Source organism: Suricata suricatta, chromosome 12 (assembly GCF_006229205.1).
Source record: "Suricata suricatta isolate VVHF042 chromosome 12, meerkat_22Aug2017_6uvM2_HiC, whole genome shotgun sequence".
Taxonomy (NCBI): Eukaryota; Metazoa; Chordata; class Mammalia; order Carnivora; family Herpestidae; genus Suricata; species Suricata suricatta.
The window spans coordinates 77,062,582-77,089,844 of NC_043711.1; the positions used below are offsets into that span (position 1 = coordinate 77,062,582).

Sequence of the window (27,263 nt, forward strand, 5' to 3'; positions counted from 1 at the left end):
TCTATGATCTGCTCCCTATTTGCATTTAGTCTTTGATCTGTTCACCACAGTGCCCCAGTGTCGTATCCTGTGGGCGGGGGCGCTTGTCCCCAGCGTTCGCTGTACCTGTTTTGTCAGCCCCGATGACCGGCAGGGCGGAGAATCGTCGCAGGTCCTTCTCCTGAGGAAGGGAGAGAAAAAGGGGGCAGGAGAGGGAGACGCAGAGAGTAAAGACAGAACTCACGGTTTTCCGATCAGGCAAAAGAGAGAGAGCTTTATTCAGAAAACTGTCTTTTATATAGGTTTCAAGGTGGGAAAACAAAGCAGCTGACCAAGTCAGTTACCAGGTAAACAGAGTCAAATGAATATCAAAAGAAACGCCCAGATTTGCCTCAGCAATGCTGGGAAGGGGAGAGTTAGCACTGAATAATCCAAAATACGGTTTTGATCTTTTGTGCACCTTGGCCACTCACGTCTGGCCCAGCATGACAGACACCAAAGTTATTTTGACCAGGAAATGGCAGTCTCCAGCCTCTAGATGCAAATCTTGTTTGCTGGTTCACTCTCTGGAGAGTGATAATCCTTGCCTGAGGCAGACAGAAAACTTGGCGCCCCGACACCCCAGCTCTAGTTTTGGTGAGTAAGTCGCTTTCTCCATTAAATCTCCTTTGTCAGAAATCAAATGACCATATTTTGTGACTTTTTCCATTCTCTATTCTATTCCATTGATTCATGTACCCATTCCCTCACCAACACCACAATCTTGATTATGGTAGCTTTATAAGAAGTCAAAATCAGGCAATAAGATTCCTCCAACTTTATTCTTCTTTTCCAAAACTGTTTTAGCTAGTCTAGTTCCTTGCTCTTCCATATAAATTGTGCATCAACTAGTCTATATCAACAAAAAAGAAGAAAACATCCTCCTGGGATTTAAAGCTCTGTTGTTGGTGCTTATTCTACATTTAGGATTTTTATGTCTTCTTGGTGAATTGACCCCTTTATCGAGACATAATATTCCTCTTCATCTCTGGCAGTTTTCTTTGCTTTGAAATCTTTGTCTGATGTTAATATAGCACCTCTCACTTTCTTTTGATTAATGCTTGCATGACATGTCTTTTTCCATCCTTTTATTTTCAGTCTACCTATGGAATTATATTTGAAGTGAGTTTTCTTATAGATAGCATAAAGTTGAGTCATGGTGGGTTTTTTTTAATCCACCCTGCCAATCTTTGTTTTAATTGGTATGTTTTGACCATTTACATTCAGGGCAGTTATTGATATTTGGAATTAGGTCTGCCATTTTATTACTTGTCTTCTGTTTTTCCCTCTTTCATTCTTCTGTTTTTACTGCCTTCTTTGGGCTATTTGAAGACTTGGTAATCCATTTTAATGATCCATTTTTAGTAGCTTTTGTGATTTTGACTTTATCTTTTTGTGTAATGTTTTAGAGAATTACAAAATAAATACACTTAGAAGCATTTTTTTTAGCACTTCAGTTGGAATGTAGAAACATTCTACCATGTAGATAGACTCCTCTACCTTTTTCCCTTTATGAAGTAGCTATCATATTACCTATACACATTGAAAAAAATCCCATCAGACAATGTCATATTTTTTTATTTATAATTGTCAAATATATTTTAAAGGATTCTGGAGATGAAGAATAGTCATAAATATTCAGGTATTTATTGTTTCTGTTGGTCTTCCCTCCTAATATTCCAAGTTTCCTTCTTTTTTTAAATGTTTATTGAGAGAGAGAGAGAGAGAGAGAGAGAGAGAGAGAGAGAATCTTAAGCAGGCTCCACGTCCAGCATGGAACCCAAAAAGGGGCATCACCTCACAACCATGGGATCATGTCCTGAGCTGAAATCAAGAGTCGGATGCTTAACTGACTGAGCCACCCAGTACCCCTGCATTGCACTCTTTCTCTCCTGCCACTCCACCAGAGAAGGCCTCATCTACCTGCTGTGCTTATATGGGTCAATCAGAATATGCACAGCTTTGTAGAACCCTGAGTCCACATCCACAATATAGCGGGAAAGCCATCCATGTAGCTTCCAAAGTTGAATAAATTCAGGCCCATCCCCTCTTATTACCTGTATGTACAAAAGAGAAAGGAGACCCTGCTCCCCTCTGCATCTCAGCACCAGCTGGACACCTAGCTGCACAAGGGCTGGGAAGAGCCATCAGTTTTCTCAGGTCAGGCAGAGGTGGGTGAGGAGTGGTGTGGCAGGTACGCTATGGCCTGCTCTGCCCTGCTTTCCACAAGAGACTACAGAAAGGTCGGACCCATTGGAGTTGCCCCTGTGTAAAGTAAGGAATATATTTTCCTTATTCTCCTCGCGTCCCCATATGCTCATCCCCTTCCCTTTGCTCCAGTGAGGAGGTAGCTCTGGCAGTGCAATTTTTAACCACATCCATATCTTATATAGGAGGAGATTTAAACCCATTCAGTCTTTCTAGGACTATTGATTCATCTTCTTACAAATCACATTCCTGAATTTTACTTTTAAACTGATATACAAATATTTGGAGCCCAGCTGAGATTTGTCCCAGCTTTGTTAAAATAGCAAAAATAGTGAAAAACAAACAACAAAAATCCAAAGCTTGTATAAGGAACTGATAGTATATAAGACACTAGAGATTGAGTGGGAATAGCCCCTCCCTTCCATTAGGGAACACTGGTCCCATGGGAGAGAAGGTTACAAGTCAGTGAGACATGTACAGTAGTAATGTGCCACAGATATGAACACGTGAGGGCCATGGAAGGAACTGTCCACTGTACTTCATTTGGAACCAGAAAGTTGGACCTTTCCTGAATGGCACAACCATCTTTAGGTTGTTTCATGGTTCTCAAAGATTCCAAACTTAAATGACACCTATGAACTTAGATATGCTGCTCTGGAATCAGCATACAAAGGTGGCAAGATTACCAAGATATCTGTCACTTCATATAATTATCTTAAGATCAAGGGAACTCACATTTTTTAACAATTTAGATAAGGTAGGTTTTATTCCTTATTTTGCATTTGTAGAAACTAAGATTTAAGAAAGTTGAGTGGAATGTGTATATTATCCAGCTTCCAAGCATAGAGAAAGAATGTGACCCTAGCCTTTCCTATAATGACAACCTCCCCACAAGAACATGCCCTCATACAAAATCTCCTCTGTTCCTCTCCAGAAGAGAAGAGGAACATCTAGTGTAGAGCCCCAATTCCTGCTTCATAAATGTGAAATGCCCAGGTTGCTGTAAAAGCACCACAACCTTTAACCATGCACAAATAGTAGTTTTGTGTGTTGGCTACTTCACTGTTCCCTGCCAACCTACAAGAGGAAAAGCAAGACTTAACAGAAGGATGCTCCTTCAGATAAAAGTAGCACTCTAAGCACCTGGCATCAAGATGAGTGGGAGACCATCCCAATTAACACATTTTAGATACAAAACAAAAATAGTGTGACCCTACCTGTTTGAGTCTAGAGCCATCATATCATGCTGCCCCTGCTGCCCCCACAGACTTGAAGCTGCTGCTGTTCCCCAGGCTGCCAAAAATTACTTTGAAGCTACTTGACCCAGCTTCCTTCTGCTTTCTGCATGTGCCATCAGTTAAGAACTTTTCTGACTTTGAACACGTAAAACAAGCAAACTCAGGTATCTATACACTAACCAGTCAGTAAACGTATACTCCTATCCCAGCCTCTGGCAGGGCTAACATCATCATAGAATCCATCCTTTAACTTCAAAAAATGAAGAGTGATGAGGAACTCTTACTCTCTCCTTTTATCAGGCCCTAATGTAAAGACCAAAGACATCACAAAAAAAGAGAACTCCAAACCAATATCCCTTATGAACATAGGAGTAAAAATACTAAATCTGCCAATATATAAAAGGAATTATATAAAAATAATCAAATGGAATTTATCCCAAGAAATCCCAAGGTTGGTTCAACAAAGGAAAATCCATCATTAATAAAAGGAGAAAAAAAACACATGATCACTTCAACAGATGCAGAGAAAGCACTTGACAAAATTTAACATTCTTTCATGATAAAAACACTCCTCAAACTAGGAATAGAAGTGAACTTCCTCAACTTAATCTATGGAAAACACAGAGCTAACATCATACTTAATGATGAAAAACTGAAAGCTTTTTCCCCGAAGATCGGAACAAGACAAGGATTGTCTTGCATTGTACTGCAGTTGTGCTACGTTGTACTTTGGGGCCTAGCCAAGAGCAGTCAGGCGAGAGAAAGTAATAAAGGGTATCCAGATTGGAAAGGGAAAAGCAAAACTATATTTTCATGTGACATGAATTTATAAAAACAGAAAACCCTACAGAATCCACCAAAAATCATGAAAGGCAATAAATGAGTGCAACAAATGTCCAGGATATAAGATCAACATACAAAAACCTAGCTGTATTTCTATGCTGCACTGCAGTGAATAATCCAAAAGTGAAATTAAGAAAACGATTCCATTTACAACAGCGTCAAAAAGAGCAACTAGGAATAGATTTAACAAAAGAAGCTCAGACTTATACACTGAAAAGTACAAAATATCATTGAATGATATTAAAGAAGACCTATATAAATGGAAAAACCTACCATGTCTGTGGTTTGGAAGACCTATTGATAAAATGGGAATATTCCCCCAAATACTTATAAAATGAACACAATCCCTATCAAAATCACAGCTGCCTTTTTTTTTTTTGGTAGAAATTGACAAGCAGTTCCTGAAATTCACATGGAAATATAAGGGACCCAGAATAGCTGAAAACAATCATGAAAAACAACAGAGTTGGCGGAGTCAGCACCTCCCAATTTTAGAACTTAACACAAAGCTTCAATATTGAAGACAGTGTGATACTAGCAGTTGGAGAGATGTGCAAATCACTGGAATAGAATTGAGAGTTCAGAAACAAACCTACATGGGGCACCTGGGTGGCTCAGTAGGTTAAGCATCCAACTTTTTGTTTTGGCTCGAGTCATGATCTCACAGTTTGTGGATTCGGGCCCCCGCATCAAGGCTCTGTGCTGACAGCATGGAGCCTGCTTGGGATTCTCTCTCTCCCTCTCTCTTCCTCAACTCATACAATGTACACATGTGCATACTTTTTCTCTCAAACTTAAAAAAAATGTTATTTTAAGAAACAAATCTATACAATATGGTCAACTGATTTTCAACAAGTGTGCCAAGACAATTCAATAGGGAAAGAATAGTTTATTCAACAAATGGGGCTGGGATAACCATATTATATAAAATAATGAAGTTAGAGCTCTCCTTCACATTGTATATAAAAGTTAACTCAAAAATAGGCCAAAACCCCAGATGTAACAACTAAAATTACAAAACTCTTAGAAATAAACATAGATATAAATTTTCATGGCTTTGGGTTAAATGATGGTTTCTTAGATATGACACCTAAAGCACAAGCAACCAAAGGAAAATAGTAAATAGAACTTCATCAAAATTTTATTTTATTTTTTTTCCAGTGAAGATAGGATTTTTATTTGGTTTCATTTGCTTGAATGGAATTTGGTTTTATCTTATTGAAGATGGGAGAGATCATTCATTTGTATGCTGATGCAGCAGAGCTGAAGGGGAGAGAACTGAAGATACCAAAAAAAAGGGAGATGAAGCCAGAGGTCCATCAAAATTTTAAAACCCTCACTATCAATTAAGTAAAAAGATAACCCACAGGGAGAAAATATTTGCAGATCTTGTATCTGATAAGAGTAAGCAGTATCCACAATATAGAAATAACTGTCACACCTCAATAAAAAGCGTACAAAAGAAAAAGAACTGCAAATATTTTATGTCAACCTTTTTTTCCTAACAAGGTCTTTTGCAGAACACAAGTTTTTAAATTTGATAAAGTCCATTTTATTGATTTTTTTCCCTTCAGTTGCTTATGCTTTAGTGGTGATATGCTGTTGGTGATATCCAGCTATGGACATCCAATTGCTCCAACACCATTTGTTGAAAAGGTTGAAACGCTTTTGCATCTTTGTCAAAATCAGTTGGCTATAAGGAATTGTGTGTAGAATATATAAAGAACTCTTACAATTCCATAATAAAAAGAAAAATAGCCCAACTAAGAAAATGGGCAAAGAATTTTGAACAGACATTTCTCCAAAGAAGATATACAACAGGCCAATAAGCACATCATTAGTCATTAGGAAAGTGCAAATCAAAACCACAATGAGATTACCACTTCATACCATCTAGGACGATTATAATCAAAAAGACAATAAAAATAACTTGATATGAAAAAATTGGAACCCTCATACACTGCTGGTGGGAAGTGGATATGAAGTGATGTAGCCATTCTGCGAAACAAATAGTTTAGTGATTCCTCAAAAAATTAGTGTCACCATATGACCTAACATTATTCCTAGATATATAGATAGATTCCTAGATATATACCCAGAGAATTGAAAATTCATGTTACTTGTTTAGAGTAGAGCAACATTATCCATAATAGGTAAAAGGTAGAAACAATCCAAGTAACCGTCAACTAATGAATGGATAAACAAATATGGTAGATCCATAATACTATTTAGCCATCAAAGTAAATAAAATACTGATTCATGATACAACATGAATGAACCTTGAAGGCATTATGCTAAGTGAAAGAAGGCAGACAAAAAAGACCACTTATTGTATGATACCTTTTCATGATTTCCATTCCATTCTGGAAATGACCAGAATAGACAAATCCATCCAGACAGAAAGTTGATTAGTGATTGCCAGGGACTAAGGAGAAGATGGAATGGGGAGAGACTATTTTGGGTGTGGGCTTTGGGAGCATGGAATGAAATGTTCTGGAATTAGATAGTGGTGATGGTTGCACAAGGCTGTGAATATACTAAAAACTGCTGTATACTTTAAAGGGATGAATATTATGTGAAATGTATCTCCATTTTTAAAAAGGTATCGGAAGTTACAATGGAGCAGCAGTCTGTTGTTGAAATACTGTAAAGTGCAAAATAGGACCTTTAAAGTTGTAAAATTAGTTTGTCCCTTCATGGAACTTCTAAAAAGTCAGATCTGAGGCTTTTCTCTTCATGACTGCCCTTGACTTTTGGTCACCATTGGCACTTAACCTGTCAGAATTTATCTTTTTTTTTAACAGGTTTTAGAACTTGTTTAACAACATAATAGCACATTATAACCATTTTTAATAGGCTATAAATCTAATTTTGGATCCTAGAAAAATAACCAAATTAAAATGAGTGGTTTGTCCAACTTCTTGCCCTTTGGTGGGATCAGTGCTGAATCTCCACAGGGCAGAGCCAGCAGTTCTGACCCTGTTTCCCTCCCTGTGCTGAGAGGGAAGCTGGGTGTGGCCAGAGGGCTTATTCATATAGTCTACCAGATGGGAACATCATTTCCCCCTTTGAAGCGAAGGACCAAAATATCACCCCCAAGGCTGGAACTGCTAGTTTCTCATCTTTACCCACATAGCTCGTTCTCAGCCTTCCTCCAGAAGTCAAAAATGGGCTTAAAAATAGTGCTCCCTTCACGAAATTTAAACACAAATAAAAACAACTGGTATTGGTAGACTGTCTTACTGCCTCCTCAGCCCTGCCCCCAGTCTGAACTGATAACAGTGGGGTAGGGAGTGTCCCCACTTTGCAGGTGAAGGAACAGAGCTTGAGAGGAATCATGATGACACTGTTAGTGGATGTCCAAGCCAAGGCCAGTTGTCTGTCCTTCCTTCTCCCTACTCTCTTGCTGTCTTCATGGGAAGGCTGAATCTGCTAAGAGTGTTACCATTCTCCTCCTCCCTGAAGATCCTATCTGCTGGGTACACTAGGCCCCTGAGAGCTCCCCAGAGAAGGGTGTTGGAAAACCAACATTCACAGCACGGCACCAAGAGCCATGTGTCTTATCACGTAACCTAATTAGACACTGGGTTACACATTATAGGTTAAGAAACAGGCAGCAGGGAGGCCATGGCAGCGGGATGGACGAGAAATGGTGCCGGTTGAATCAGGATCCCTGGAGATGAACAGGGAAGCAAGCAGGGAGGAGTTCAACCTTTGGGCAAGAGACAAGTAGTACAGCAGCACATCAGTGCAACACACCTGGATCCCCAGCCAGCTCTGGCCACTCACCAGGGTGGCTCTGAGCCTGTTTTCTCACCTATAAAGTAGTATGTGCAACAGTACTTGATGTCCCTGGACACTGGTATGTGTCCAAGGACTATGGTTGGAAGTGAAGGCCTCTGGGTGTGAAGGCCTCTTCCTAGGCAGTGGAGGCTAGCCACCTGTCAGAGAGTGAGTTTGGCCCCATCTGTATATTTTCATAAGTTTAACTATAGAGACTCTTGAATAACTTTATATATGACAAAGACATGGACAGGGTAGTGCATAAGTGCGGGGCCCCAGGAACTATAAAAAGCATGTTACTGCAGGCTCTGCCATTGTTTAGAGTTTCTACATTGTGAAAACCAAAGGAGGACTCCAGGGCCTGTCCTCAGGGGCTACGCTGCTGAGTGGGCAGAGCATTCCCTGGCAAAGTCAGCCCCTCCCCTGCCACAGGAAAATCGCTTTATGTTCAGCCTGTCTCCTGAGAATAGACCTAAGTCAGACTCTCCTCTGAGTACTGAAGTAAAGGAAGCTACCTCTTGCTGTCTTCTCCTGTCTGTCCTCCACCTTGAAGATCTGTGACAGGAAGAGCAGGAGACTCTTCAGAAAACCTCACCCATTCAAGCCTGCTTCTTTCACTTAAGGAGTTGTGGGACCTTCAAATGGCTGGCTTTGGGGGCCTGCACTTTATTTTGCAGCCTGTGAGAGTATTTAGCACTTTGCCTCATATGTGAATTTGTCTTTCAGCTCTGTGCAGTGTGTCTAGAAGACTTTAGGCCTCGAGATGAGTTGGGCATTTGTCCATGTAAGCATGCCTTTCACAGAAAGTGAGTATTGGTGTGGAATTATTTTCTTTAGTGTTTTGGGGGGGCGGGGGGGACACAGAATCCGAAGCAGGCTCCAGGCTCCAAGCTCTCAGCACAGAGCCCAATGCAGGCAAGGCTTGAACTCATGAATGGCAAGATCATGACCTAAGCCAAAAGTGGACATTTAACTGAGTCACCCAGGAGCTCCTGGTTTGGAATTATTTAAAGGGACCTGAATCTGAGCCGTATCAAGCAACTTACTTGTGGGCTTGGAGCAGTGCCAGACAAGCTCGACAGCTTCATGATTGGTCTATAATGCAGCAAGCTGAATGCATCCTATGGGGTGATGCTTGTGTGTGTACATAAACATGACAGAGGAGGGACCAGGGTGGCAGAACATGACCACCAGGCAGGACTTTGGGCAGAGGGCCAGATAAGCCCACACCTCCTTAGAGCTCAGGCTATAAACATCTACTTCAATGGAATTTTCCAATGAGAGGTTCTATTCCTTACAACTTATTTTAATCAAAACCATAGTTATTTTAAATCAAAATAAATAAAGTATGAATGTAAATGGTAGTGTGAGGCCATCTCTTATGACAACATACTAATATTCCCCCTTCTCTCACAATTTTTTGTCTTTTCTGTTAAAAATATATTTCTCCTACTTCCCACCATCCTCCTCAGTGTATTTCATCCTTTAAGAAGTGATGGTTGATTTGAGGGTATAGCATGCTGTGGCTTCTTCATACCACCTTATAGATTAGAGGGTCTGGTTCCTCCAGAGGGTAAAAAGCATTCTCCACCTGCTGATGGAGCTGCTTGGGATCTGAGTATTCACACCAGCCCCGGGCTAGAGGGATAGATGTGTTTAACCCATGAGGCACCTGGGCAGAAGGCACCATAAGCCCAGGACTGACATCTTCCTCCTGTGTTGTCTCATCCCCTAGGTGCCTTATTAAGTGGCTGGAGGTTCGGAAAGTATGTCCACTGTGCAACATGCCAGTTCTGCAGCTGGCCCAGCTGCACAGTAAGCAGGACCGTGGACCCCCCCAAGGGCCCCTACCTGGGGCAGAGAACATTGTATAGCTCTCTCAAGGATCAAACTGCTGTGGGATCCGACGTCCATGTGGAGCCAGGAGGAACACAAGCGGTCTCTGCGTTGGCTGCTCTACCTGGGGCACCAGCTGCCACTTCCTTTGCCTCATGAAGAACTCGGGCCAGCTAAGCTGGGAAGCCAGACTGATGGGTCTTGTGACAACCAAAGCACGCTGACACTACCCCATGCCAAGAGGAGTGGATGATGGATAACCCTTCTGGTTACGTTCAAGAAATTTCACAAGGGTCTCTTGCTGATGCCATTACTGTCTCCCAGATACTTCTCCATGTCAAGGTGAATCTTTATCAAGCAGAAGGGAAGACAGAACTGTTAGAGAAGGGAACTGAGGGCCGGTCTTTAAAGCCACCCCCGCCCCCCACCCTGTGGGCAGATGAGCTTCTATGCAGACCGTGCATGCCTTTGCAGCAGCAGACCCTCCTGGCAGTCCCTGAGCCAAGTAAAACCAGCGGTTACCTCAGCTGAAGCACGACTGGTTGCCAGTGATTGGTGAGGCAGTGCCAACAAGGCTTTTCACATTATATTCCTTTGATAAGGTCATCTAGGAACCCAAGGGCTTTGGTTACCACAGAGCAGCAGTGCCCCCTCACCACTCCTTCGCCCTCAAGTTCACACTTGCTTATCCAATCATCTAAACACATTAGATGTGCTTGGAAAGGCTTGGTCGGAAGTCATTTCCTCTTATTCTGCCCCCTCCCACCCCGACTCACCAGTGAGGCCCAGACAAGCCACCCGTCAGGAGCCCCAGCAGGGGTTGGGTCTGAGCCCTACTGTCCCTGTGTGGGGCCTCAGGTTGCTGCCCACACCCCCATACAATGGGGTTCCAGTGCAGCTGCTGGGCTTAGCCCATTGCCTCAGTAAGGAGCTGCTGCGAACCTCTCAGACCGCTCCCAAGGGAAGCTTCTTCCTGAAAATGGCCAGTCCTCCAGGCCCTGCTGAGATGAGAGGATGCTGACCCCTTGCCTCTCCCCACTCCTTGCCTCTCTCGCCTTGTTTCTACTTAAGAGAAAATGCCTGTCATTGACTTTTTAACAATTTAAAGCACCCCAAATAAGATCCTTTGTAATTCTGAAGCCGGGATCCACTTGAAATTGTAAATAATTCCAGGAAGCTCCTGTAGGGCTGTTCACCCTTGGTGTGTGCCTCAGTATTCAGACCTGTAATTGAAAGTGTCTTTATAGGAGAGAAGTGCATGCTGCTCTTTGGCTTTCTGTCCAGCCTTTCTAGAAGTGACTCAAGAGTCCATTCAGATTTATGAATACTGTATAAATTTGCCATCTGAAGTGGCTTTGGGTCAGATAGAAAGTTCTTTTCCACGGCACTGCTTTCCACCTCCTTCAGTTACAGGGTGGACTCATCAGCAGCTTTGCCTCTGCCCTACTCCCCAGGTGTGAGTGAGGACAGTTTCTCATTGGACATGTGGTCTACATGGTATGGAGAGAGAATGGGAGGAAGCTGTACTACTCTGTTCATGGCATGACCCCAGGGATTTTTTTTTCTGGATTCCAGTCTCTACCATCTTAGAATGGGAAATGAAACCTGTCCTTGGCTCAGATATCTGGGGTCAGACGAGGAGGAAAATTCCCATTAGCTTAGTAAAGTGCTGGACAAAATCCAGTTTGGAAAATTACAAATCCAGTTGGTCAGAATTGGCTGTTTCTTTCCTCCGTGTGACCTATTCATGGCACGCCCACTGGCTGCTGCTTCAACAGGGCAAGGAAGCGTGGGGGATTTTTATATGAAAGTCTTAGCCTGTTGGGCATCTTGAAAAGAACTTTTCACATGCTCCTACTTTCACCATTTCTGTGGTCTGTGTTTGTAGCACAATGGAGCTGAATATTGCAAAGCACCCAGTTTACAGTGAAATGTTTCCAGTGACCAAGATCAAAAGTAGGCCTGCTTCTGGACTAGCCTCATTTGTGGCAAACACCCACCATTCCCCGTGGAATGGCTTTGGAACAAATCTCACCTTGTTACGGGGTTCCAACAGGAAAGAGAATTCTTTTCAAGGGAGGAATTCTCGTGCTCTAAAAACTGCAAATGATTTCAGCTCACAGCTTTGGCAGGATTATAACTGATCAATTAGTTGCAGCTTTTTTCTGTCCCTGTATGTGTAGGTAGATTAGTTCATTTCCCCAAATCACAGGAAGCAGGAAGGGCAAATTGACATGGTTGGTGCATAGTTCCAGCCATTAGAGGAAAGCTCCAGAATGCTGTGCACTCTCCATTGGGCACCAACCCCCAAGAGGTGCCACTAACATGACCTCAACACCTGTGAATGCAGAGGGCTTTTTAAATGCAGCCCTTTCACCAGGGTGGGGCTGGACGTGGAATGGTGAGTGTTCACTCTTAGCAGGACAACCTGAATGCACTTGCTCCCATCTGGGTCCTCCTCCAGGACTCTGTGCTGCAGTACCATTATTGCCAATGGCAAGGGCTTAATTTACATTTTCCTTTAATTCTGATTAAAACACAGTTGTCTGTGGACAAGGTAAATCTTCATCAGAACTCTTTTCAAGAATGAGAAAGGATCCCCTAATACTCTTGAAACAGGCTCACACCTTAACACTGAGGCCACCCTGGCCATGTCTGTCTGTCTTTTGTTGGTAAGTTGTTGAACTTTTGTTACGAATCTGTAGACATGTGGGGACTCTGGTCTGCTCTGGGCCACTGGCTGGTGACATGGCAGGTTTTTTGTTTTGTTTTGTTTTTTTACTTTGTCTTAATGTGTCTTAAGCAGCTCAGAGATTGGATGTTACTTGTATGCTGTGGGTTAAAAGAACATAACTCATAGCCCCAGCTGAACTCCAGAGGTAGCTGGATCATTAATCTAGTTGTTGCTAGGGGTACAGCTGAATTTAAGTGGCTTTAGAAACGGAACAAAACCAGCCTGACTTGATTTCGGATTAAGTAGTCATTAAGACGTTGTCATCTGCCGTTTCTCTGCCACAGTGTGATTTGGTTGGGCCTATTCCTGGCAGGTAAGGTCCTCATAGCCTGTGCCCACCAAGGCAGAAAGCAGGATTAGACAGAAATGGCCAGATGCAAGTAGAAGGTCCATGAGGAAGCCTGAGCTGAGGAATACAGGGAACATTCCATCACTGTCAGTTAGCCTGTTCTTGACACATCTTGACAAATTAAGATTCTTTACCCTAGGCCAAGTCCCTTGGACCTATCAGAGGACCAATTTGTCCCTTTCCACAGCCCCATTCCAACAGCAGCCACCTTTGTGGCTTGGTCCTGCTCTGCTAAGCTATTCTGAACTGCAGTTATTTTTCTGAAAGGCTTTTTGAGAATTATGAAATGAACAGAGGGAATGCCCAGAGCTCTGGACAGAAAAAATACGGAGTGATTTGAATCATCCCTTGCCATTCACTAGCCATGTGTCTTTATGCAAGTTAGTCTCCCAAAGCTGGTTTCCCTATCTGCCATTTAAGAATCAATCATAGTAACATTTTTGTTGGCTCTCGTGAGGACCATACATGTCCAAAGCCTGGTGGGCAGTAGGCCTGGGGTTGTGTAAGCTCCTAATTATAGCCAGCATCATGCCAGTTACGCAGGGCTCCTCTGAGCAAGAGTCTCCTAAGATACAGGGGCTCCCTTAGGTAGGGCCTGTGTTTGCCTGGGTCCCTTCCTTTTCCTCACCTGATCTTGCATAGTCCCCTCCATCTATCTTTGCTCATAATGCTTCTTGGCAGCTATTCCTTAAGTTTCTGAATAGGTAATCCCTCATATAATTCACGAGTCATACTCGTACTTGCATCCCTAACCTAGCAAGCCCAACTTACTGCCCCTTGAACACCCACTTACAGTATGTTCCACGTAGATCTTTCCAGAGACCATTTTTGCATAAACAGATTGCACATACGTGTATACATAACTTTTCTTCTTTTTTTACTCATGTGATGCCAGACCAGTATATCCAAGGAGCAGTCCTATTCATGGGGAAGAGCCATACCAGAAGTCAGAGTATCTGTAAAAGGTGAGCCCATAATTGGAGGATATCTTTGCAATCACATTTCTTTTTGAATAAGGCATTATTTTTTATTGATTGCAGCATACTAAAATTCTAGTCCATACAAAGCAGAAATAGCAATCTGTCCCTGACCCTTGCCACACAGATACTCGGATAATAATGAGCACAGCCAGTTTCCAGACTGTGCACAAGGACAGTCTGGCCTGTGAAAGGACACTCAAGAGCAGGCTCTGCTGTGTTGCTGAGAACAGCCATGCAGACCTCTTGTCCAGGTCCAGCAGCCTTTACACCCCCTGCTCCCCACCCAGCCCCATCCAATGGGGTGATGTCTGGCTACAGCTGCCATGATTTCTTAGGTGAGTTATTGTGTTTCTGAGGCAGGAGTCTGATATGCAGCAGCAACTGAAGCCTGAGGCATCCTTCCTTTTGGGGGACAGATGTCTCGGATGATGTTAAGCAGGTAGGTGGTCGGTCTCCTCAAAATTAACCATAGATACACACACTTCAGTGTCCGTGTTCAAGGTCCTGGCTCTGCTCCCTTTCTCTCCCCATTCTTTATGCACACCTTATAAAGAAAATGCTTGCCACAGAATTCTTTCCATTCAAAGAAAAAAATGTCTTACAAAACTGCTTCTTCCAGGCAGCCCCAGAGGGAGGGGCATGGACTCCTGCATCTTGGTTCTCACCCACTTCCCTGGGGTCCAGACTCCCAGAGCAGCAGCCCAGGGCTTACCTTGGATTAAAAGTGCAACTTGGGCCCCTAACCTGAAACTTGAAATTGTATGTGAAATGCTATCCTTCTCACCTGAGTATCTGGCCTCGGGATAGACTTTCATATTAGGTATTACAAGTTTAAGTAAAAGAGTCTAAGTAAAAGGGTCTAAAATCACAATGTCTAAATTCTGATGAAATCTGCAGTTAACTGGAAGTCGTTCTTTAGATTAACAAAAGATCCCATGTGCCATGGACTGTACTTCCATTTGAGTGGGACGATCACGAGAAAAATAGAGGGCCTTGTTCGATAAATCTTTGTCCAGTTCACCTTTAGAGCCCAACTTGTTGCAGAATGCAGATAGTTTTGTTCCATGTTTAGACCAAGCATTGCACCCTTGCTTACCAATCCAGTGCTCACTTCTGTGTCTCTTGGATCAGGGAGAACACCCTCCCTGCTCCAGGGACATAGACCTAGAATGTGGTCCCCGCCAATTTCAAGGGACCAGTCTGTACTTTGGTGAAGCTCCTCTCAGCAGCCTGTGCCTGCACCGGCCAGGCGCACACTGTCCCTCCAAGGCCGCGCTCAAGCAGGTGGGTACGTGGGGCCAGTGTAGGGAAGCTCCTCCTGGAGAGAGCCTGGTCTTCCAAGAATGTTCCTGGTAACTGTCATCTGGCTTTCTTGACATCATTGCCAGGAAGGAGGGGTAGTTTAGTCTTACAGTTTAGCCCACTGGGGTTTGTTCACTAGATATTGTATAACTCCCTCAAAAAAAAGGTTTATGAAATTCTGAGCCTTGGGTTTCATAGACGTGTTTGTACACTAAGAATTCTGCAGCAGAATATTTTTAAACATTCGCAGTTTTTTTGTAAGCTATATTTTTGTATATATTTAATTGCTATTTTAAAATTTTAATGCATTTTTTGCTAATTACTGTTTTAAAAACAACATGCATGTAATTATCTTAAATGTAAATAAAAAGCAGGTTTTGAAAATACTTTGTGTTGAGCATGTACCCTTCAGAAGGGGCCTGAGGCCACCTACACCCCTCTTAAATCTGTGTAGCAATGGAAAAGTCAAGGTAAGTGGCTCTGATCAAAATGAGCTGGTCAACAACAATATGTGACTGAGATGAAGGAGCTTCTGGCCTGCACCCTCCCATTGGGTGGGTTGCAGGTCAGGGGTGAGGAGCAGAACATTAGGCCACATGGAGGGAGAAGCAGCCCAAGGCCCCACCTGCTGCCCCACCGCCCCTCAGCCTCAGCACTGCAGATGCTACCGGACACACCAGCAGTCTCACTAATTCGGGAACTAGTGCTCAGGGGAGTTGTGGTGGATCTAGCCCACACCCCATCCCTCTAGCTCCATCTCAGGCTTGGCAATACCAACTGTTCTGTTAGGAGGGGAAAAAACCAACTAGACTCCAAAGTCATCCTGTGGTGACTGCTATTTCTCACCACCCCTCACGAGGACCCCTGCAGGTCAGCTTTGGCCCCATAGCTTGAGGGAAACTGCCCCCCTCAGGGCCATCTGTGACCCTGCAACAAACCTGAACCACTTCTTAAACTTCCTCTGAATGCAGATACCTGTAGAGCTCCTCTCCCTTGGGCCCAACCAGCCCCTTCTCAAACCACTCTCTGCTGCCTTTTCCTTCTCTCCCCATCTCATCATTCTCACTCTACCTTCATATTCACTAAATTCCCACCTAGACACACATCATTTGCAGGTCTGTAATCTCCAACCCGAATATTCAGCTGCCTTTTTGGTATCAAACAAAATCATGCAGTCCAAAACCAAGCCTCCCCAACAAGCCTGGGTACCTCACTCAGACTCCCTCCCCACTATCCAGTCACCACATCTCAGCCCTCTAAGCCTTCATCTACTGCTCCGATCTTGGTTTAGGCCACTTTCCTTTCCCAACTGGGCCATAACCACAGCCACCCACACATATACACACTGCCTCTAGTGCGGGAGGAAGAGGGTGTGGGGAGACCCTCAGGCTACCTCACGGAGGGCAGACTGGAAGGGACACCGTGGAGACAGGGCAGTAGCTTACACCAGGGGCTGGCAGTGGTACCAGGAGATGGAGTTTACATGCATCTCACAAGCCAGAGGTAGTGAAGTGACAGTAAACTGGGCTCAAGCTCAGGGAAGAGAATGTGCAGAGATGGCCTTGAGGACACACAGTAGTAAGGAAGGGGGCGGGGGTGGGGGGCAGTCATTGCCCTGGGACAACTCGAAGGCAAGGACTGGGAGGGGCCACTACCTTGAAAGTCATTGTCCAGGGCTGACAACTGTTTAGGGAGGTCCAGAATTACGCCCAGGGAACTGGCAAGATCTGTCCGCAGAGAAGCAGAGGCCTGGAAGGCGGAAAGAAAAGCAAGAGGGGGGCTGCTGTGTTAGAACTGAAGAGGAAGACCTGAAATGTCCATTACACTTAGTAACGACCCACTGGTGACTGATGAGGCACCCTCCCAGGTAGTGACAGTGTGGGCTGGGCACAAAATGCAGAGAAGTCACACAGGCAGCCTCCCGAGAGCAGGAAGTAGCAGGGACACAGAATCGGAAGATGAGCAGAAACAGAAGGTGAACGCTACATAGGAGGGGGCTCTGCCCAGGTCTAGCTGTGTGACCTCGGGCAGGTCTGTTTCTGTTAAACTGCAGGGGGAACAAAGGCTGCATGAGGCCAGCCACGTAAGCACTGGTCACAGGCTCATGAGCACAGTATGTGTGGGGAGAGCAGGGGACCCCAGCACAGGTGTCTGGGTCTCCACCTGGGAAGGAGGCTCCCCCCACCCCTGCCTTCTCTGGAGAGGAGCAAAGGGGTAGGAGGGCCTGGAGCACAAGGGGCTCCCAGGAGCAGGACTGCGTATCAGCGGCTGGGTAGCGACATGGTCTTTGACGGCCATACGGAAGGTGGGGCCACCAAGCACTGAGGGATGAGATTAGAGATGACTCAGGCTGAGGCCCACAAGAGCCAACAGAGGAGAGGCTGACTGGCTCCCGGGAGCCACAAGCCCCATTCCCACAGCTCCCTCCAGCTCTGCTGGCCTGCACCAGGCTGGCAGCCCACACAACCCACTGGTGCCCAGCGGTGGTAAGGGGAGCCCTTGAGAAATGGCCACTCCCTGCCCCATGAACTGCTGCCCTTGGTTCCAGAGCTGGCACATACCTATGCTGCCCCCAAGCGGCCAACGCAATGGGTGCAGAGGGATCTGACCCTCCTCCCTTGGTGACCCAACCCAGCCCTGCCCTGAGCTCTTTTGACCCTAGGAACCTTTCCCTCCAGGTCCCTGCCCAGGCACAAGGCAACTGCAGAGAAACTGAGGGTTTCCTTCTAGTTCAAAGGCTGCTTTTTACGGATCCTTCGTGGCCTTTTGACAGCAATGCAGGCACAAAAGTACACGAATAAGACTCAAACAATGCTCTATCTCCAAGGGTAAGGGTTTTTTAAATTACACAGCAGAAAGAAAACGCTTTAAGTCAATTTCCACGACGCCGCCATCTGAGCCTCGCACACGCAGCCCTCATGCTCAGTCCTACTCCGTGCTCAGAGCCAGCCAGCCTAGCAGTTTCTGGCAAGTAAAAACCCTGAGCATGAAGGGAAAGCAGAAGTTCCCCCACCCTGCCCCCCAGGAGTTAATAAGGGACTTCAATTCCTCACTTTCTACCAGCCCAAAACAACCAGATTCTCCCTGATTCCCTGAAAATGTCTATTCGAGAGGTCTGGTTTTAGTATTCCAGGTGCACTTTTCCTACTAGCTTAACTCACTTCTGTCAAAATTACCTCCCACCCACCCACCCCCACCAAGGAAATTCTTCCCAGGGTAGACAAAGTCCCATCATTCCAGATACACCTTCCCAGGATTTGCAGTGTTGGGTAACCTGGGACTGCAAAAGTTCCAGAAGTTGCTCAATTGCCAAAATTACAAATACAGAGTTACTCTGCCCAATCAAGTTTGCAGAACCTTAAGTAAAATATGTTTTTCAATATGTTCACACAAAGGCTAAATGAACACCAGAGTTAATGCACAGATAATGACCTCCAAGGCCATACGAGAACATTGTGATTAGATTACAACATGTATTACTTGCCTTACATTTAGCAAGTTCAATAGGACACAAAACCACAGTCAGCTGAACACAGAACAGCTCTCCCCTGAAGTGGCTTCCAGTAAGTGACACTGAATTTCAAAAACACATGGCAGGTTTAACAAAGCTATAGTGAAAAGCAGCTTAAATACAGCAAATCCTCACTGCCGGGGACATGTCCAGTTTTTTTTATATGTATCTTTCCTTATTGGTTACTAGTTTATACTGAATTCTTAAGGATTTATCTTGATGACTTAGAAAAATACACTCATCCTTCCTTGCTTTGATTTGGGTAGTACACAATCAAAATCGAGTAAGTCTCTTAAAAAACAAAAGTTCACAGATCCCATTGTGCAATGTTCCAGGAACCCCTCCCCAGGTGATCAGGGGATCTTCAACAGCTCAAGGAGTGCTCCAACAGCTCCAAAATAACCCTGAAAAAAAAGTACACCAAACATGAGAGCAATTTTCCTTAGACTTAAATTACCACAAATATGATTACTAGTGTTCAAGCCAATAATGCCCTTAATTCCTGATACCGAGCACCTATTCTGCTGAGCCCAAGGCTAGCCTGGGAGCAGGGAAGCTCCAAGGAGCTCCCAGCCTGGGGACGAGGGCTGGATGTACGAAACACCCGGGCAGGTCAGCGTGGGACACCAAAACCCATGGTGAGGGCTACAGCGGCTATGAGGCTGCTGGCGGCTCCGTTCCCTCTGGGAAGAGCCCGTACCTGGCTGTCTCCTGCAGAAGGAGGACATGAGAGGCAGCAGAGGCCCGGAGCATTTCCAGACAACTAAGGAATGAAGGCAAGATGGGACCTGAAGATCCGCGGAGCAGGAAGAGCTGGGGGGTGGGGGGGGGAGCCAGGGGCAGGTCACAGAGGGTCAGGGCCTGACTGGGCTGGGGATGGAAGGGAGTGAGAAGAGAGTGGGACGGACTCCAGACGTGCCTGCAGAAGGGGAAGAGGGCAGCAGGGAGGCTTAGGCATCTCCCACACAGCTGAGGAGAGCCACAAGGAAACAGGAGCAAGAGATGTGGCGAGCAAGGAGGGCTTCCATACAGCACGTGCAAGGCCAGGGTGCCCCAGGCGGCCAAGCAGCCACATCCAGGACATAACTAGATGTCTGGATCTAGGCAGCAGAGAAGTGGACAATCGTGCCCTAATGTGACATGAAGAGGGGGGCACAGACAGAAAAGCACCATGTGAAGAGCAACAGAAGAACCCAGAGGGAGAGCAGAGGCGTGAGAGTGGCAGCAGAAGGAGGACAACACGGGACCATCTCCAGAAGTAAGTAGTCAAAGTCCAATACAACGAAAAACCAAGACATTAAAACCCAAAAACAGACAAAAAAGAAAGACAAGGATTGACTGTAACAGAAAAATGAGACAAAACCCACACTGGTAAAAGAGAGTGCCAAGCAGACATCAGAGAACAGTCCTATCATGGGATAGAATCTGTCAAGCTCTCCAAAGGATGAGATGACACAGCAAAGTCCTGTAAGAAAGACAAAAACAACTGAAAAAGGAAAGTGGGAAGATTCTGACAGACTTGCTTATGAATTACAAAGAACATGCTAACAGTCTCTAAATATCATAAATCACTGAAGTCCACTCCATTTTCCAACAAAAGCTTCTTCAAGAAACATGTGGCCACACAAGAGAGACGCTGAAGCCTCTCCTCTCACTGTCTCTTGGTTTTAAAAACAGGCAGCCACACGATGAGTGTCCTGGGAGGAAGCCCATGAGCACAGGAGCAGGCGGGGGGCAGACTCCCTTTGGTAGCCAGCTACGAACTTTGTTTCCGGTGGCCTTCTGGATCTTTTATTCCGCAACAAAAGAAGAGATGAAGTAATGGTTGTAATGAGCTCTACTGAAGACCCAAGACCCCAGCAGAAGGTATAAGCTGTTACAAGCCACAAAATGCTAAGATGAGAACAGCAAAGGCTGACAGAAGGTGGAGAGGAATCTATAACAAAACTTCCACAATCGTTAAACCCTCTTCAGTGTTAAAAGCAGAAGATTCCAGGACTCAGAGACCCTAACACATCACAGTTCCACAAGTGCCAGAGGCCTCGATGCAACGGGAAAAGGGCCAGCAAGCATACCCAAGAGGAAAATGAAGCCAGCGGGCAGTAAGAATGATAAAATGTAAAACCAGGATTCCATAAAGTGTTCAAATTATAACTGTGATTGTGTGAGGATTATAAAAAAGAAAAGTTAACTTAAGATACGAATCTCCATATTTGGCCCAGGAATAGGTTCAAGAGGTAGACATGGAGCAGGAGGAAAGTTACACTATGATATAACATTAAAGAGAGTTTCTTTTTATTCTAACATAAAGCAAAATAGAACAGGTCAAAAATCACAAAAAGCAAGATATATATACATACATATATAGATAGATAGATATAGATATAGATATAGATATGGTATAAGAAACTTAAAGATAAGTGGCACCAAATTTATTAATAACATTAAAAGTAAAAGCTGTGTTTAAGCGTACAGATGTACAGGCAGTAAATAAGCCAGAGACCTCATGCACAGCAGAACAGGCAGAGCCAGTAATAATGCGCCGTCATTACGTCAGGCCGGAAGTGTGGCTGCACCGGCGACCACCTCACAGCACATAAATGGATTAAAGTGAAGAGCTGTAAACCTTTAACTTACACAATGTTACATGTCAAATTTATTTAATTAAATTTTATTTAATAAAATAAACAGATGACTAAACTTTAAGCTTTGATAAGGGGAATTTGTATACCTTGAATGTTAACAATGAACTTAAGGGCACTTAAACAGGAAAAACTTAGAGCAACTTGAAAGGAAAAAGCAATCCCTATAGCACTTCAAATCTATTCCTAGAAATGCTATTAGGTAAATATGCACAAACAATTCTGAAAAATGTTTGTGATCGTACTAAGATCCAACAACACTGGAAATAAATAGTTCAAACGCTCCATGACCAAGAGGACAGAGACAGGTTCCCCTCCATAGCTTTGGTTCTAATTTTTTCTCCAAAATGGAAAAACAGAAAGGCACTTTCCCATACAGAATTTCAGGTTGAGCAATTCAATGATTCTCTTCCATTCTGTCATTTCTAGCCAGTCTAGGTGTTAAGTTCTTATAATAGTGTGGTTCTATCTTGGAACGTATTTTTGTTTGTTTTTAGAACATATATCTTAAATAAGTGGCACATGAACTGTCTCAATACACAAAAGCTGACATCAAAATGAAAAAAGCAGAATGCAAAGTGCGTTTACAAAGTGTAATGGGAAAAACATAAAGGATGGTTCAGAAAAAAAGTAACATTAGAAATATAGGGGACTGTTCATCAAGTTTTTTCTTTAAAATTGCTGACATTCAGGGGCACCTGGGTGGCTCAGCCAGTTAAGCATCTGACTCTTGATTTCAGCTTGGGTCATGATCTCACAGTTCATGAAATTGAGCCCTATGTCAGGCTGTGTGCTGATAGCACAGAGTTGCTTGGGATTCTCTCTCTCCCACTCTCTGTCCCTTCCCCACTCGTGTGTGTGCTCACTCTCTCTCTTAAAATAATGAAATAAACATTTTTTTAATCCTAAAAAAAAATTGATGTTCACAGTTAACCAAAATTTCCCTTGCATTAAATCAGGTAAGAAATCACTTTTGAACATTACAAAGTAAACCCTGTATCATACATCTACAAAGAACTTAAGTAGGAACTGCACTGCAATCCATTTCACATCTACTTCCAGTCCCATAGCAGTGGGGACTGCATGCCCTTTACACCCATAACACAGTGCAGGAAGTCAGTCTGCTTACCTCGTGCTCCGAAAAAAGTGCTTTCAACTGCCCCTTGGACCAATAATCCAAAGCATATGCCAAAAGTCGCATGGCGATCGTATTAATTCTCAAGAAATTTCCAACAAATACCACCTGGTTAATGTTCTAAGCACATTGAAAAAAGGTAATTAGTTTTCATCTCAATTTCTGTTCTCTCGTAAAAGATACCCCAAACAGAGCACCACGTGCATAGTTTTTAGCAGCAATTTGACTGCTGAGCAAAAAATTTATGAAGTATTTACATTTAATCCAGTTTGTCCAAGGCTACTTAAATTTGAACCCAGACAACTCTGGACCCATTTCAAACCATGTCAGAAAATGTCACAAGAGAATACAAATTAGGAAAACCATTTGTATTCAATATGACAATAACTCCTATTAGAAGTTTTATATAGAGAAGTAAAAAAAAAAGTAAGACCCCAATTCAAATGAAGGTAAGTGACACAAATAAGCAAATTATACATGAAATATGAGAGGCAAAAATTCAGCCTCACCAGTAAATCAAAGAAAGTAACATTTTAAACCTACTAGAAGCTGGCAGAACAACTAACTGGAACATTCCACCCCCAGGGGGAGCCAGTTTGTGGTAACATTGATCCATGCGTTGACTGCCTAAGAGATCTAAGTTAGTGCGACCCTGGTGCAAAGCATCTGGGCGGTTCCTAGCAAACCGCATAAGCACGGTCATAGTCTCTACATGAGGCACCGCGCTCCAGAGTAAGTCCCTCGTCAAGAGTAAAATTCAAGCAAAGAAAAGCTTCACACTTAAAAATGCCTTACTGCAGAACGCGATCGCTGGCGAGCAAGCCAACGCCCAGCTCTACGGGAGTGACTTACGACACAGAAACAATCAACACAGCTGTGAAATTTTAAATACTTGAGTAAAAAATGTTAAATGGCATGTATACTGACACCAACTCCTAGATCTTAAATTACGTAAGCACCGGAAAAGGAACAAGCGATAAAGAAAACAGTAGCTTTAACATATTCAAATGAAGAATGTTTTTAATTACTTGATGCTGATACAGTAGTTTTTCAATTAAAAACAAGACAATCCGTTTTGGTGCCTTTCGAAGTTTCTTTTTAAGCCACATGCCTACGCCATCCACTGAACAGAATACTTTTAAACAAAACCACGCGAACAGGGCCACGTGGCAGAGCCGCGCCATCGGGACCCGGGGAAGGCCGCTCTCGGTTCTTTCATAGCCCTGTACAATGCTGCTTGACCCGAATGCTACAAGGCAGCACTGTAAAGAAGCTGAAAGCACAAAGACAGCTCGGCGCCGCGCTCCTCGGCTGCCCGCTCTTCTCCCGGCGACTCCTCCGGACGCCTTCCCGGGGACTCAGGGGACTCAGGGCATTCCAGGGCTCGACGCCCACTCCACCCCTACCCCCCATCACTTGGACTTCCGACTGCCTTCCTACTTTCCTACCTTCTCCTCAAAAGACTTGATTTTACTTCTACATAGCGGCCATATTTATCTTCACTGAGGAAAAAACATCAATTAAGATCAGTCTACACTTGAAGAGCTTTAACACGGCCAAGGAAACACTCCACCCCATACAACTATACTCAGGCACTGTGTGGACCAGACAGATGCTGTACACAGGTGAGGCCCACTCAGTAAGTTCTGTAGTCTCCTCAGAGGATCTAAAGAAATCCAGGTCCCCTTACTTCATTAAGGGCACACATTCTCGCTATTGAGCCAATGTTGTTGGTGATGGTGATCAACGTCGCTCTGGCGAGGTCCTCTTTACTGACAGCCTCTCGCTTCTCCTTGCTTATCATGTTTCCAAAGCTGTGAGGGAAAAACAAAAAAATCCAGCCACTGAAGCAAAGGCAACACAGCCCAACAGAACTTGAATGTTACTCTAAGAAAAATGTGACTTTTAGGGCGACACTGTTCACATCTTCAAACTTATTATAAAAAAACAGAGCATCTGTTCAAAGAGAAATGCAACTTGGAAGAAACCCCTCAAGCATTCTGAGTAAGTAAATGCCTTTCCCCACAGCTCCCAGTGACATCTAGCATTGAGAACAGATCTTTGTACACCAGCCAGGATCTCATCAGAGCCACTTTAGGGTCCCACTGTGCCTTCCACAGCCAGGGGACAGCTCCAGGGAGACACCCCTATTAGCGAGTCAGTCCCAGCTGCGCAGCCATTTCACTCGGCTGGTCATGTTCCAAACTGGGAAACTGCTTTATCAGAACAAAGCAAAGCAGACAGTGGCATCCCAGAGTAAGCTACGCAAGAGTGTCAGACTTCCCTAGTAGATAAAGTACTTCAAAATACTTGTACAGAGAATTGTTACATTAATAACTGACAAAAACACAAACCCAATCAGAAAAGTAACAGTCACAAAAGCTGCAAACTCAAACAAGAAATGCCAGCATTTACAAAGTCCCTGAAATTAGCACACAAGTACACATACATGTGGTCCTTTATTATTATTTTAAAAAATCGTGGGGGCACCTGGGTGGCTCAGTCAGTTAAGCACGGTTTGTGATCTCATGGTTCAGGAGTTCAAGCCCTACATCGGGCTCTGTGCTTACAAGCAGAGCCTGGAGCCTGCTTCACATTCTGTGTCTCCCTCTCTCTCTCTGCCCCTCCAGTGTTCATGCTCTGTCTCTTGATAATAAATAAATGCTAAAAAATATTTTAAATAAATAAGTAAAAATAAAATATAATAAACATTAAATAAAAAAATTTTAATCATGTGTCCCAATTAAAAAAAAACACACAAGTGTTTCTAAATAACTGAAAACAGAATTTTTTTTAAATTCCATTTACAATAGCATCAAAGAAGAAAATGCTTAGAAATATATTTAACAAAAGTATACACAACTGTACACTGAAAACTACAAATATAACTTTGGCCAAAGAAAGCAAAACTCTAGGGATGACTGGGTGGCTAAGTTAAGCATCTGACTTGATTTCAGCTCAGGTCATGATCTCACAAACTGTGAGATCAAGCCCCATGTCGGGCTCTGTGCCAACAGTGCAGGGCCTGTTTGGGATTCTCTCTCTCTGCCCCTCCCCTCAAAATAAATAAATAAACATTTTTAAAAGACAAAGAAAAACTCTAAATAAATGGGAAGACATTTTATCTTGGATCAAGACTTGATGATGTTAAGAGGGCAATACTCCCCCAACGTGACCTACAAATTTAACATGATCCATATCAAAATCCTAGATGCCTTTTTTGCAACCACTGACAAGGTGATGCTAAGATTCACATGGAGGGGCTCCTGGATGGCTTAGTCAGTTCAACATCCAACTTCGGCTCAGATCACGATCTCGCAGGTTTGTGAGTTTAAGCCCTGAGTCGGGCTCTGTGCTGACAGCTCAGAGCCTAGAGCCTATTTCGGATTCTCTATCTCTCTCTCTGTCTCTCCCCGGCGCTCACGCACACGCTCTCTCTCTCAAAATAAATTAAAAACTTAAAAAAATTTTAATTCACATGGAAATTCAAAGTACTGATTCATTGCTACCACATGGATGAACCCTGAAAACATGCTAAATGAAAAGAAGCCAGTCACAAAAAATCTCATAATAGGACACCATTTATATAGTGTCCAGACCAAGCAAATCTACAGACAGAAAATATATGAGTGTTTACCAAGGACTGAGGTGGGGAAATGGGAAGTAACAGCTAATGCATAGCAGTTTTCTTTTGGGATGACGAAAATGTACTGAAATTAGACTATGGTGATGACTGCACAATTTGGTAAATATACTAGAAACCACTATATTTTACACTTTAAACAGGTGACTTTATAGTATGTAAATTATAGCTAGATAAAAACTTTAAAAGGAAAAAGATATATCCAATATTTAATAACTTATTCCTGTCTTTCATAGAACACACACATCCCCTTACCTCGATGCCACGGCCCAGCCCGGCAGTCCAAACCTCTCATAGTCCCCTCCATAAATGTCTCGAACCAGTTTATCCACTTTGGTGCTATCTCCGCGAGATGCCATTTCCAGAGCCTCTTCAAAAGTGCTGCAGCCAGTGAGAAGACAGCAGAGACCAAAAAAAGTTCCTCCTCCAAGACTGATTAAAAACAAACAACATAGTATTATAATATTCTAAAAATAAGAACAGGAAGGTGATTATTTATGAACCAAAACCCAGATCCATACATCAACCCACTCTTGCCCTAACCCAATCCTGCAGATGCCACTGGTAGACAAGTCTGTGAAAAGATAAAAACATGGTGCCTGATCTATACTTGAAGGTACATACTCATGCGAGCAAGCAGGCAGAGGCAAAACAGGGCCCACCTCCCTGCCCGCAACCCGAGTGTAGTCTGGGCATCTCCTAAGTGTGAGGAGCTTTGGGCACAGATCTGCCCAACATGGCCAGGGTAACACCTCCTCCTTTCATCTCTCTGAGCCCACTGTCACCCTGGCTCATCAGTCCCCACTCCCACCCCACAAAGCACTCCTCCATTAATGTGTTTTCTCCCCCCAAATTACTCCTCTCATTCTTTAATTCATATCTGTTAAAAAATCTTGTTCATCCCAAACTCCAGCTCCTTGTTTTGCATCTAATGACCTCTAATCCTTAACCACAACACATTCATTCTCGCCTGCCACCTCTCCACCCTTTCCAACCTACCTTCCTCCAATCACATCTGTCGCTTAGTACCTCACCTTCTAG

At 43.8% G+C, this 27,263-nt stretch overlaps 2 protein-coding genes across 5 annotated transcripts in view; one reads left to right on the forward strand and one right to left on the reverse strand.

Annotated features, from left to right (window-relative positions):
- Positions 1–15,121, forward strand: part of RNF24 (ring finger protein 24) — an 81,334-nt gene extending 66,213 nt beyond the window's left edge. For 2 of the 3 annotated variants that reach the window (XM_029916656.1, XM_029916655.1), the window contains 2 exons: positions 8,817–8,896; positions 9,826–15,121. In XM_029916656.1, coding sequence (XP_029772516.1) covers positions 8,817–8,896; positions 9,826–9,964 — 219 coding nt within the window. In that variant the 3' untranslated portion in view covers positions 9,965–15,121. The remainder of the gene's footprint in view (positions 1–8,816; positions 8,897–9,825) is intronic. The other variant, XR_003900835.1, reaches the window with a different exon arrangement.
- A 3,512-nt stretch (positions 15,122–18,633) lies between these two features.
- Positions 18,634–27,263, reverse strand: part of PANK2 (pantothenate kinase 2) — a 29,678-nt gene continuing 21,048 nt past the window's right edge. The window contains exons 4-7 of one of the 2 annotated variants that reach the window (XM_029916658.1): positions 26,478–26,603; positions 24,270–24,393; positions 22,574–22,699; positions 18,634–19,206 (exon numbers count right to left, since the gene is read on the reverse strand). In XM_029916658.1, coding sequence (XP_029772518.1) covers positions 19,156–19,206; positions 22,574–22,699; positions 24,270–24,393; positions 26,478–26,603 — 427 coding nt within the window. In that variant the 3' untranslated portion in view covers positions 18,634–19,155. Of the gene's footprint in view, positions 19,207–22,573; positions 22,700–24,269; positions 24,394–26,477; positions 26,655–27,263 lie in introns of both variants that reach the window. The other variant, XM_029916657.1, reaches the window with a different exon arrangement.